General features: G+C 40.8%; 1 protein-coding gene across 2 annotated transcripts in view; it reads right to left on the reverse strand.

Moving 5' to 3' along the window:
- The window catches only part of Pir (pirin), a 94096-nt gene extending 80586 nt beyond the window's left edge, over positions 1 to 13510 (reverse strand). Inside the window, exons 1-3 of one of the 2 annotated variants that reach the window (XM_036174858.1) lie at positions 13221 to 13509; positions 11034 to 11163; positions 5087 to 5179 (exon numbers count right to left, since the gene is read on the reverse strand). In XM_036174858.1, coding sequence (XP_036030751.1) covers positions 5087 to 5179; positions 11034 to 11129 — 189 coding nt within the window. In that variant the 5' untranslated portion in view covers positions 11130 to 11163; positions 13221 to 13509. Of the gene's footprint in view, positions 1 to 5086; positions 5180 to 11033; positions 11164 to 13220 lie in introns of both variants that reach the window. The other variant, XM_036174859.1, reaches the window with a different exon arrangement.
- Between the last annotated feature and the right edge of the window lie 298 nt (positions 13511 to 13808).

Here is a 13808-nt window from a genome sequence, read left to right on the forward strand (position 1 = left end):
CTGATTTTTTTAGGCAGGTTTTTATAAATGTTTTAATATTAGTGTATATTAATTATACATGCTAACGTGTTTTATTATGTTAACTTCTCATGAGTAGATACTGTATTTTGATCACATACACTCCCTCGCCCTTTTCCAACTAGCCACACTTCTGCTTTCATGGTTGTTCACTGTTTTAATGACCCAACGAGGTTCATTGGGATGGCTTAAAGACAAGTGATCAGGTAAGAACAAACCAGAGATGTACATGAATCTAAGAGTCTGAAAGTGGATTAGCCACTAACTGGGTAAAATCAAGGTTATTTTTACTCTTAGTTGTCTCATAGAGTCCTAATAGCTCTGGTGCGGAAAGTCAACTGGACCAGCATGTGTTTACATGTGTTTGCATATGTTGCTCATTCTGTTGGATCCTGTAGCTCTGGCATGGAGATAGCATTGCTGGCTCATGGACCGACCCCACATGAGGCAGTGAGAATTTTATAGAATATTCTCAGGATTTCTTTGATCATGCATACCTATAAATTTTGAAAAGATGAGCTTGTGTTCAAAATACATCCGTTATATTTTATGTGTTAGCACCCCATTCTCATTTAAAAAGTAATCACAAGCTCCACAATAGCACTATTTTAAGTACTACTGATGCTGATAACGCACCCATTATGTGAATGTTCAGTACATACTTGTGTTACCTGGGCATAAGAAAATTGCCTGGATCTGGGAGCTTATTCCATCTTGTACAGCCAATTGAACTGACTGTGGAAAACATACTTTGTTCTGTAGTTCTTATCTATATTGTACCCAAAGGCTTATATTTGGAAGCATGCGAAGCAAACATCACCCTTCTATTACTATCTCAAACTCCTATCACTGAAATGGATCTGATTTCCTTGATATACAAAGAACTTGTATAGAACAACAATAATAACAACAGGAGTAAAGTCTGTCTATTCCAGAGTTTAGTTTAAATTGAAAAAGAAATACTTATAGTTCACACATTATTGATGACAGCACAATGGGGCAGGGCAAAGATATAAGTATCTACAATAAGCAAATATCTTTAAATCAAAAATCAACCTTTTAAAAAAAATCAGCCTTGCTCAGGAAAATGTAAATTGGAACTTCAATGAGGTAGTTTAATCATTAGAATGGCAAACACTTTAAAAAGTGAAGCTGATGGAAAATGTGTGTCTTCACATATCACTGATTGGTGCCGTCCATCAGGGCAGACACTTACCAAGGTCATTCAAAAAACTGGAGCAGGTGAGATGGCTCAGGGCTAAAGGCGCTTGTCACTGAGCCTGACGACCTGACCTCAGTTCCATGGGTAGTGGAAGGAGAGGGCCAATTCTGGAAAGCTATTCTCTGACCTCTGACCTACAGACATTTGCCATGGCATGAGCACACAACACAAGAAAAAAAGAAAGTAATGCCATCTTTTAATTAGCTTTTTGAAGAATGTTGGAAAAATTCTAATGGCATAATGTCATTTTAAAAAAGATAGCATGAGCCGGGTAGTGGTGGTGCGAGCCTTTAATTCCAGCACTCAGGAGGCAGAGTCAGGCGGATCTCTGTGAGTTAGAGGCCAGCCTGGGCTACAGAGTGAGTTCCAGGACAGGCTCCAAAGCTCTTGAAAAAAAAAAAAGATAGCATGATTCCAGAAAAAGAAACAAACAATAGCAATTCCTACTTCTGGATGGTAATGCAACATAACAGGTGATCCTAATGCCCTTTTTATTTCCAAGACATTTTACTTATTTTTTAATTTTATGTACCTGTCAGAATTTTAAGCATGACAAGCCTTTGGAATTTAGAGTGAGCTCCAGAGAGGAAGTAATAAGAGCCTAAAGTAGACTTGGCTTCATTTTCACTTGTTTTATCTTTATTTTACATATATGAATGTTTTGCATGTGGTGCACATGCCTAATGCCAAATGAGGCCGGAAGAGGAATTAGAGTTTCAGATAGTTTTGAGGAATGTGGGTGCTGGGAACCGAGGTCCTCTGCAAGTGCAGCAAGAGCTCTTCACTATTGAGTCATCTCTCCAGTCCTAAATTGCAGATTTAAAGGTTTGTATTTAAAGAGTTAAGTCCTGGCTTACCTATACTCTGGGGAATAAAATTGACATAGTAATTTCTCATGATCTGAAGTAATAATGTTCTATAAAACTATCATGATCCCTTAATTAGCAAGTCCTGAACCACTGGGTGCTAATATAAGAGTGGTTACCTTCAAGTCTCTGGCAATAGTGTTTTTGGCAGCGTATCTATGTGTGCTTCTATAACAGTGGTTCTCACCCTTCCTAATGCTGCAACCTTTTAACATAGCTCCTCATGCTGTGCTGACACCCCAACCATGAAGTTATTTTTGTTGCTATTTCATAACTATAATTTCATAACTGTTACGAATCATAATGTAAATGTTTTTGTTTTCCAATGGTCTTAGGTGACCCCTGTGAAAGGGTCACTCAACTCTCATGAGGTTGTGGCCCACAGGATGAGAATCATTGCTCTAAGTGTATTTCTGTTTAAAGACCCCCCCATAAGTTATATACATTGTTCACTGATGTTAATTAGCGCTCAACCAGCAGTACCAAGTCATACCTAAAGAAGTTTACTGAATGCACATATTTTCTCCATGAACAAGGCACATTAACAGCCTTCTGTGAAGGGATGCTAGAAAGAAAGCTGTACAATGCTCAGGAACCACTTTGAATAGTTACCAAAAAGCAGGAAAATATAAGAGATGTGCCACTAAGGTTGTTACAAGGATGCTGGCCTACGTTATGAAACAATCAAGAGGGCATCACCTTCCTTGTCACATTTCAACTGGCAAGAGGCACATTGGGCAGCTCTAACGCCCTGAATTATCATCAAAGCTCTACAAGCATTGATTTGGCAATTGGCAATGGGTTGTCCAAGCAGGAGAACTAGTAAATACAAAGTCTACAAATAATAAGGATAAACTGTAATTACAGTGTAATTGAAGGGAAAATTCCTAATCACAAGGAAAGGACCAAACACCAATATTCTATAGCTAAGCTTCTTCAAGCAGTTCTTTAAAGCTGAATATATATGACTTACAAAGCAGTCCCCTTCCAGGACACTTCCCATGATGGGAACAGGTGTAATCTGTTCAGCAGTCTTTTCGTTTAATACAGTCATTGACTGTAGCAAGAGCCAGTTACTGACTACCTGTACACAGTGAACGCAGAGAAGTGTGAGCTAATGTAAGCTGAAATAATTTAGAATCCTCTTGGGCCTGGTAAGAGGAGGATGAGGTAATTCTCAGCTCTAATGAAGGACAGCTGCTCAAGGCCACCAGCAATGTATACATGTATATTCAACCGGTACAAACATAATGTTATTGGAACCAAATAAAGAAGAAAGTGCATCCTCTCGGGATTGTTTGGAAAACATGACAGAGATACTAATATGTGAAAAGAGCTTAAAGGATTTGTAAGATGGCAACCAGAGTTACAGAGTTCTGGGCAATGGGTTAGAAGCAAATAGAGGTACAGGGAAGGTGAAAGCATGGCTCCCATCATTGCTGTAAAGTAAGAGTGCAGCCAATGCGCTAGCAGAGGGCAGAACCTGAAGGCCAATGGATAAATAAAGGAACACAGATCTAAGTAGCCTCCTGTTTCTGGAAGCTTCTTGGTTAAATCTTTCGATGGTTACAGTGCTCAAATCTTTCCCTGTTTTTACTTCCTTAACTAGAGTACCTATGGAAGCAAGCAGGGCTCAAGTCTCATTCTCTGTCTTCTATTAACACTCCCCAACACACAGCACATCTCCAATATATGAAAGATCACCCTCCACCAGCACTTGCTTATTGTAAGCGCTGGGTAAATATTTATTCATTCACTAATCGGTTTTACAAATACACTAAGCCTTTAACAAGCCCTGCTCTGTTTCCCGCCAATACAGGTGGTTCTCATGGAGAAATAGCTAAACTTTGTAAAGTCTCCAAGGTTTCCCAGAATGCATGTATGTGTGGAGAATCCAAGCTGTAGAAAATGCCACAGGATTACATCACATATCTTTATTTCCTATCGAACTAAAACAAAAAGTAGTGTCCACTAGAATCTCCAATTTTTGCAATTAAATTTATAAATATGTGAGTATGCCCATAAAATCTGAAATTTTAGACTGTTAAACTTTGGTTCCTTAATTCTAGTTCCTTAGAACTCAATATAATACTCACAGAGTTCTTAGATTATGTGTTGGTGCTTATAATATTATGTTACACAAAGTTAAACATTTCTGTATACTCGGGAAAAAATATATTTTCTTTACAAAATTATTTAATCATGCCTTAGTTTCTTCTAGCTCCAATAAATTGTTTCAATGGTATATTTTTAAGAAGTTCATTCTTGCTCTTTAATAACGGCTCAGACAGAAATGTCAACAGGACACAAATTGAATAATATTAAGAACGAGCCAGGGGAGTCAAGGACACCACAAGAAAACCCACAGAATCAACTAACCTGGGCTCATGGGAATTCACAGAGATTGAACCAACAACCAGGGAGCCTGCATGGGACTGACCGAGGCCCCTCTGCATATGTTACAGTTGTGCAGCTTGGTCCTCTGTGGGACTCCTAACAGTGGGAGCAGGGGCCATGTCCAGCTCTTTTGACAGCTTTTGGGACCCTTTTCCTCATACTGGGTCGCCTTGCCCAGCCTCAATATAAGACAGGTGCTTAGCCGTACTGCAACCTGGTATCTCATGCTTTGTCGATATCCACTGGAGGCCTGCCCTTTTCTGATTAGAAATGGAGGAGAAGTGCATGGGGTGGGGAGGCAGAGGGGAGGTGGTGGGGAGCGAAGTGGAGGAGAGGAGGGAGGGGAAACTTTGGTTGGGATGTAAAATAAATTAATAAATGTAATTGATAAAATCGTTTTAAAGTTAATATTTAAATTTTAGTATATTTCATTTAAAACCGCTATAATAGCTACATAGCAGCCTATGGCAAGAAACTTATAAATCAGGTTTTGCCTCCATTCATTGCTACTAATTGAATTTCTATTAGAAATAAAAGTCAAATTTTGAAAGATACATGTTTGCAGTCAAATCGTGGTACTTACTGTTTCAAAACCTCGGTGTGGGTGATCAGGAAACCCTCCCGGCCTTCCTCCTTTAAACTCATCAAACAGTAAAAATGGATCCAGATTTTTCAACTGGAATAATAATAAAATTCGGCATGTTAGATATGGCTTTTAAGTCATACTACAGGGGTACATTCACAGACATATCTAACAAAACTCACTGAAGATTGCACAGCCAATGAGCAACCTTCTAAAATGAAAATTACATTCAGAAGGAAACAATGCATGTACACAAGGATTCATCAATTACATTGGAATTGACATTGTAAGAGAAGAGTGAAGCGTGAATGTTTCCTGATTATCTATGATATAGTCAAATATGTCATGATCTGTCTGTAACATTCTTAGCATCATGAGGTAGGCGTCTACAAAATCAGTATGTGCAATGCTTTATGAATGCTCTCAAGGAAAAACAACTTCACACATATAAGAACAGGTGACAATACGGAGTCAGCTACCAAGGAAGTGGCTCCCAAGCTGAGTCTTGAAATACATGTTGGAGTTAATCAAGTGAAAAGGACATGAAGATTTCATTCTCGTCACATAACTGACTTCCAAAGACCCTGCCTGCTAATACTTGAAGGATGGGATTGCAGGCTTTGATTTGGGGAAGGACACATACATTTAAACCATATCAGTATTATTTGTATTCTCTGCACACTGGATCCTCCAGTCACCAATCTATGCCATATGAAGAAAGTCAGTATAAGTAAAGGGCTATAGAATCCAGGTAGCTGATCAAGGCAAGGGTCAGAGGAATGAACTGTTCAACTGGCCAGAAAACGAGAGGCTTGTATAAGAGACACTCCAATAAACAAGAGCATGTTTGCATTAGACTGTTGCAGGCCTGAAAATTAATTCTTACTAATCTCTAAGCATTTACAGTAGCTTCAGCAACATGTTCAATAAATATGTGCCATCTGCCCACAAGAACAGACTTCTATGAGAACTATAATTTTCTAAAATATTTTAATTAGGTTCTCAATTCAATCACATCTCTATTTTCCTACGTGTTTCTTTTCCTTCAGACACTTCCAAATCCTTTAGCTGCCAAATTTAAATAGTAGCTTCCAAAATTGTTCTTTCGGCATCTTTAGAACTCCAAACAAAACATGTGGCCGCCAGCCCTCGGGCCTGTAGCAACCCCATAATAAAGCTCCAACAGCCCGGTAAGGTTTGGCAATCCAGAAGTGCTGGAAATGCCTGTCAGAAATGGCAGTCCTTTGGAGACAGGAAGGAGGCTGTGCTTTTCAGACGACATTCCATTGAGTCCAGAATATTCCTAAATACACAGATTGCACCCCACAAACTCTGGGTGGTGCTTTCGATAGATTCTTTAGTCTCTTGTAGCTTAGGTCCTATGATTGATTCTGGTTACTGCACAGCAATTTCAGGGTAGAACTTTTAGAGTCATTCCTTATTAAATGAGGGTGGACAGTTGATGTTTGTCCTTTTGCTTTTGTCCTCTTCCTCTCTCTTGTCACAGGACAAGTGGCTACTATTGCCTCAGCAAATAGCTATTAGATAATATTAAGGAATTCTTTAATGTTCCAATAAAGGGGACCACAATTATATTTTTATCATTCTCTCTTCTTGGGTCATCGCTCTCTCCATCTTTTCATTAATTTGTCAGCTGGCATACAAAGTGATGGTTTTCATTGTGTTATTTTCATGTATCACTCTACTGTGTATCTAGCTCTTCATGTCCGCACTCTCCCTCTTGCTGATCCCCTCCTACCCCTGAAATAGTTCATCCCCTCAGCTTTTGTCACTTAGATCCCACTATTCTCTCTTAGCCTTGTGTTTCAGAGACAGAAATTGAAGTAGTTGTGAACAAAATGACATCTGGGTTTCTATTCCAAATACTTTGAGGGGAGAAATGGAACAGGGCATTGATTATGTGATTTCCTCTGGTTTTCTTTGTTTCAGATTATCCTCTTAAGGAATTAACTAACCCACAAAGAGTGGCATTCTACTGAACAGTAGCTGGTGGAATCAGGCAGCATAAAGACAAATTCCACTGATGATGATGGGTTTCTCTCCTCCTGGGAGCACAAAGGAACCACCTCCCAACAACATGCTAGTGAGTCGTCAGAGTCCACGACTACCTAGGCTGGTCCATGGATAACTATAGTGAAGGATGGAAGCCAGCCCCAGTCCATCTTTTCTTTATTGCTAACCATAGAAAGGCTCACTGCAAGTTCCTCTTCAGCATCTACATTTGCAGTGGTAGGAAGAGGGGAGGAAAAAACTCTTGTGGCAACTACTAAAATGGAGCAGTTGTGCTTCTTCAATGTAAAAATAGCTTTGGAGTCAAAAGTTTCCATTTCTTTGAGACATAAGCCTTGGTGCATAGACTTTGAAGAGTAACCTTAAGGTAGACAAATGCCTTCATTTATGCTGGTTGGAAGACAGAAATGCGGGGTCTACCTTTCTGTAGAATATGGAAATATGTTAACATCAACAGTCAAAAACAGGGTCTTGAACAAGAGAATGATGGTAGGCTTATACAGTAAAAGGGAGCATATTTTTTAATGATGTTTATAAAGAATTTGTAATAACACAGAAAGCTCTTGTGTCACTGTGTTAAGGGAAAAAATTTCAGGACACAAAACTGTGTCTTCTATATAATCCTCAATAATGTAAAACAGAACTATTTGGAAACACCTTCATTCTCATTTGTAATTAAACAAAGTTAATGACATTCAGAATTATTCCTCTGTCTTCCATTAGGGTTACAGAATATTTGTGACACAGGAGACATGAATTTAAATAACATAGCAGTGACTTGAAAAATCTGTTTTTAATCAAGGTTTCTTATATCGCATAAAACATAAAATTCAAATATATAAAATTATATTGAGGGGAATTACATCTTTGTTTTCACTAACCTCTATTTTCTGAATATTTTTGATTATAATAAAATAGATATAAAATGAAATTTAGCAATTTTAAAGATGATGATGATGATGATGATGATGATGATGATGATTATCTGTAGATTCCTGTGTCTGTGTGAGGATATGTGCTTATGAATGCAGGTGCCCTCAGAGACCAGAAGCAAAAGGTCACCCTGGAGCTGGAGTTACAGGTAGTTGTAAGTCTCCAGATACAGATGCTAGGAATTAAACTAAGGTCCTCTACAAAAGCAGTCCACACTCTTAACCACTAAGCCATCTGCCTAAGCCCAAGTTCAGTACCATTAGGCATGTTCACATTGTCCTGCAACTATCACTATCACATCCAGACTAAAATCCAGTAGCTTCTTCAATTGTGAGTAAGCTCTGTCAGTTATAATAAATTACCAGTGGGGTTAGGGATTTAGCTCAGTGGTAGAGTGCTTGCCTAGCAAGTGCAAGGCCCTGGGTTCGGTCCTCAGCTCTGGATAAATAAATAAATGAATGAATGAATGAATGAATGAATGGATAAAGTGCCAGTAATTCTGATTCTGGGACCAATAGGAACTGAAGCTATTTCATAACATATTACATCTGTGAGTAGATATGTGAAAATATTGTTCATGTTTGAAATTAGGATGTGATTACATGGATCACTCAAAACTTTTAAAAATAAAAACTCTTAAAAACTTGTAAAAATATAAGATGACTAAATCGTCTCTAAAAAAAAAAACCTCAACCATGTTATAAAATAAAATTTTTTTCTTGGAAATTCATCTATTCTGTTTTGTGTACTTCAACACACTGTTTTACAAAGGAATTGATAGGTTTCACCAGACCACCAAAGAAATTCACAGGATTAAAAGAAAGTGTTAAGACACTCTCAGCAGGTACCTTCTTGACAGATGGACTGATTAAAGTCATAGCTACACTCAGTACATGGTAACGGCTTACTAACAGGTGTCTGTGGGGTCTCAGAACTCTCTCCAGTTTTTTCGTCAGTGCTGATATACATCTAAGAGAATATGACACCTCCTCCATCTGGCCCTATGCATTTAGTCATTAAGATAAAGTTATTTGTGTTTTTTCTTTGACAAATGGTACATTTTGGATCTCAAGAGCTATCTACGAGTGAGTTACTGTTGGAAAGAAAAATGTCAGAGGCTCAAAACAGCAAAGAAGAAAGACTGATGGAGCTGATGGGGGTCTACTGCGATGGCTGATCAGCATCATGCTGGGTGAAGGGAGCCGGGCAAGGTAGGACAAATACTGCAACCCCTCACTCATATGTGCAATCTAAACAAATAGAATGGTGGCTTCCAGAGCTGAGGTGAGCCGATGGAGGGATGTTGGTCAGACAGAAGAGTAAGTTCAGGAAGTCAATAGCACTTGTTAGCTGTAAAATGGCAGTGTATTATATAGTTGAAATTTGCTAAGACTAGATTTTGAAAATTATTATGTGAAGTAATAGTTAATCAGCTAGTTTTGACCATTCCTTGGCATTATACAGGTATAAAAACATCCTGTTCTACACAATACACACAATTTTTCAATTAAATTTTTTAAATTGAAAACATCAAACCCATTAATGATATAGGGCAGGACTCGCTGAAGAAAGCCAAGACTTTCCAAAGCCTATAAGCAAAGGTGAACCTGTCAATCCTGGTTATTCAGGAAGCTGAAGAAGGAGGATTTAAATTCAAGGCCAGCCTAGGCAACTTAGTGAGACTCTTGTCTCATCATAAAATCCAAAATGAGGGATGTGGCTATAGATCAGTGGTTGATTGCTTGCTTAGCACGTACAAGGGTCCCCCTATGTTCAATCTCCAGTACTAAAAAAAAAAAAGATAAATATTTTTCAAACACACTTTTTATCAAAAAGTGGACAAATAAACCCATATGTAATGAGAGGTATAAAGCTTAGCAACAAGGCAGTATGAAAATCCTAGAGTGGAGTGTAAGGAATCAGCTCTGCTTCCCCAAAATGCAATCTATCCCTGCAATGCATTTCTTCTCTTACTCACATTTAATGTGGGAGAGCACTGAGGCCTCTAGCCCTTGACTATGATCACTATTTGATACCTCTCAGTGCAGCTAAGACCCCTCCCTAAACTTGATGTATTCCTTAGTATTCAGATAAAAATTGTCCCTAATGTTAAAAAGACAACTAGAGTCACAATCTCTGAGTTCCCTTGTGTTCCTGCCCCCACAACAGAGGTCTACAGAGCTGGATCTCAGTGTACAAATACAAATCCTTTATTATGTGGGATCAGCCAGGAGACCTGACCCATGCAGAACCAATCAGGTTGTCTTCCCTAGGGATCCGAAGCTGAGATCCACAGTTCCTTATGCTTTGAAGTATGAGCAAGTAAGGAAGGGTGGAGAGGCTACAAGATGGGCACATTTGAGGATATGCATGCTAGGCTGAAGCCAGCATGCTCCTTACTCAAGAACATGGGCATGCAGAGAAAACCAGACACATCTCCTGCAGTTCAGCTGCACCTGCTGCCCAGCACCTCCTTATCCATATTCCAGAGACCCCCTGTAGGCTGGGGTTGATCCACACAGGGCCCCAATTGTGGAGTTTCATGTTTCTCCCTCTGGCACTGGTGGTTTGAAAGAAAATGGCCCCCAAAGGGATTGGCACTACTAGGAGGTGTGGCCTTGTTGGAGTAGGGGTGGTCTCATTGGAGAAAGTGTGTCACTGTGGAGGTGGGCTTTGATGTCTCCTTTGCTCAAACTTCCCTCAGTGTGACTGTCAGTCTGTTGCCTGCATGATGTAGGTAGGACTCTCAGCTATTTCTCCAGCACCACGTCTGAATGGACCGAACCTATGAAATTGTAGTCAAGCCACCCCCAATTAAATGTTTTCCATATAAGAGTTGCCATGGTCACAGTGTCTCTTCACAGCAACAAAAACCCCACCTAAGACAGGCACCCTACAGGGAAGCTTATGACCAAATCCCCCTTCAACATCCCACCAGTCCCTTCAGAAAGGAAAGCACAAAGTAGTCATCCAGTCATCGTACCTCAGGTCTGCCAATGCTTCTTCGGACCCGAGCTCCAACCCCCTCTGACTGCTCCTGACTCAGCACTGAGAGAGTAACCTTCTTAGAGGATGCCATTTTGAAGTTTATAAAGAAACGTTTTGGTGTGGAGCTGCAGAAGATGGAGAACAAGATGAAAGACAACGAAAGAAATCACAATGGAGGGAATATCTACAGACTATAAACGAAGGATATTAACGGTAGACTTCCCCCAAATTCCAACAGTTGTAATGTATTGAGTACTCACTGTGAACAGAGACTAGACTAGGTGATTTTTAAAACACAAATATGGTGGACGTGTACTAGTATCTCCAGGTACCTGAACCCCATTATTAGCAGTTACCTCATGTAATCCTGCAGTCATCGTGTACAAAGTCATCATAGGAAGAACTTAATAGAAATATCTAAAGAGCATTTTATATGCTTTCCTTCAGTGACATCTCTTGACCTCCCACACCACCACACACCCTTCCATGGCCACCCCATGTGGTAGGGTGGAAGATGGAAGTGGGGATTCTTTTGGTGACACTGGAAACAAAGAGAAAAAAACTAGAGGTATGTGAATCTCACCAGAATATGATGGTGTTGGAAATGAAAGATCTTCAAGGGTAACTGGATTCAATTACCCATGTGTCTCTAAAGTCCATGGTCATTAAAAAAAATCATTCCTTAGTAATTTCAAGCATGTATACAATGTGTTTTTTAATCATATCAACCCCCCATTCCCCCTCTAACTCCTTTCAGACCCCCATCACATCTCACTGCCAGCTTCATGCTATCTTTTCCGTGGCCTACTGAATCCAAGTGGTACTATCCCTGTTGTGTACATGCGTGTTGGGTCATCTACTGAAGCATGGGCATCCTAACAGGGGTTACTTTATTCAAGAAAACTGGCACTCCCTACCCCAGCAGCCTCCAAGTGCCAAAGTTTCTCAGTTAGGGGTGGGACTTCACAAACCTTCCTTCCATCTGTGTTGGAATGTTGACTGGCTTGATCTTATGTAGGTATTGTGCACGCAAATTTTTAGGCATGAAATCTTTGAACGTCCTAATAAAGTCTTCTAAAGCACAGACAAATTATATATGAATGCCCCCGGCAAGGGAACCCATGGTTCAGAAACAACCAATATACCACATTTATTACTCAAGAGTGCTTCATTATGTACTGAAGATGTCTAAGCCCTAACTAAGAAAACATTCCAGAACCCCCTTTCTATCTTCAGGGATTTGCAGATAAGTAATCCTAAATCCTCAGATCTGTTCGCCAAGTGAACTCTAACCAATCCTTCAAAGATTTCTACTGCAGCCAAGAGAAGTGTTTTTACAAGATGACGATTCTGGAGCTGGACACCTTAGATTTCTATCTCAGCTTAGCCACATTCCAGCCTGCTTGGGACTCTCTGTGCCTCAGCTTTTCCATGTATAAAATGGGATTAAGAAATGTCTGTCTCAAAGGATTTGAACAGTGCTGTGGGAAAGTGATCTGCTCTTATTTATAGGGACTTTACACAGGAGTACCCTCCAGTTAGTAAAGGCAGATCCTAAAATGTATCCTCTCTAGCAGACAATCAATATATACCTATTGGGCCATGAAAAGTGGGGCACAGAAACGAACTTCTGAATACAGGCCTGTCATCATTCAGACATGCTCAACTACTAAGTAATTTTGCCTCCACTTAAGATTTTCTGGGTCCTTCCAGACTCCCACAGTTAGATACTACACACACGAACAAGGATGAGGAAGTTAGCTAATTACAGTGTTTTGTCAGGCGAAAAGCCAAGCTGCGGTCCCTTTCACCAAATCTCGGTGCTATTTAAGCATCTTCCTCCCTCAGCTCCCCTAGGAGCCAGTAGTAGGCTGGGAAAGGAAGCATCACGAAAACTAGTCCGGGCATCATCTCCTCCCCCCACCAAAACACACACACACACACACACACACACACACACACACACACACACACACCCCACCCTCGCGGGGGCATCACGAAAACTAGTCCGGGCATCATCTCCTCCCCCCACCAAAACACACACACACACACACACACACACACACACACACACACACACCCACGTACACACACACACACACACACACACACACACACACACACACACACACACACCCCACCCTCGCGGGGGGTTGGAGGAAAGCATCCCCAGGCCACTTACTCCGCTGTAGCACAGGCCCAGGAGGGAAGCCGCGGCCGCCCGCCGTAGAGTCTCCGCAGCGTCAGGGACACAGCACAGGGAGGTTTTGCAGAGCGCCAGCAGTCAGTCAGCGTGACTCAGCACTCTGTTGTGGGGCCTCTGGGAGGCGGGAGTCTCTAGGTCCCAGGGCCTAGGACCGGAAATGCACTCCCTTTATTTACCCTAGGTTTGGATTCTCTGACTCCACCCTCTCTGGTTCTGCCTTTTGACCTTCTATCCAAAGAGTGATGCGCACCCCGGCCTCTTGGGGGCGAGCTGCCCACCCCCATGTGTGGGATGCTTCAGTGCTCTGTATACCCCTAGATTGACTTGGAAAACCTGTTTTCGCTCCAGTCAGCCTGTCACCCAACCCGTTGGCTCTTTGAACAAGAATGTTTGCTAGCTACTTGTCCTGTTTTGGGCAGGTGACTCAGCCTGTCTGTGCATCAGGTTCGCAGTGAAATGAAAGTGGTAAAGATGATAGTACCACCATTGTAGGCTTATAAAGAGAACAAAATGAGTCTGACTCCTAGGTGCTACATACACAGTTGTTTCTCATAAATATGCTCC

This window comes from Onychomys torridus, chromosome X, assembly GCF_903995425.1.
Source record: "Onychomys torridus chromosome X, mOncTor1.1, whole genome shotgun sequence".
NCBI classification, from domain to species: Eukaryota; Metazoa; Chordata; class Mammalia; order Rodentia; family Cricetidae; genus Onychomys; species Onychomys torridus.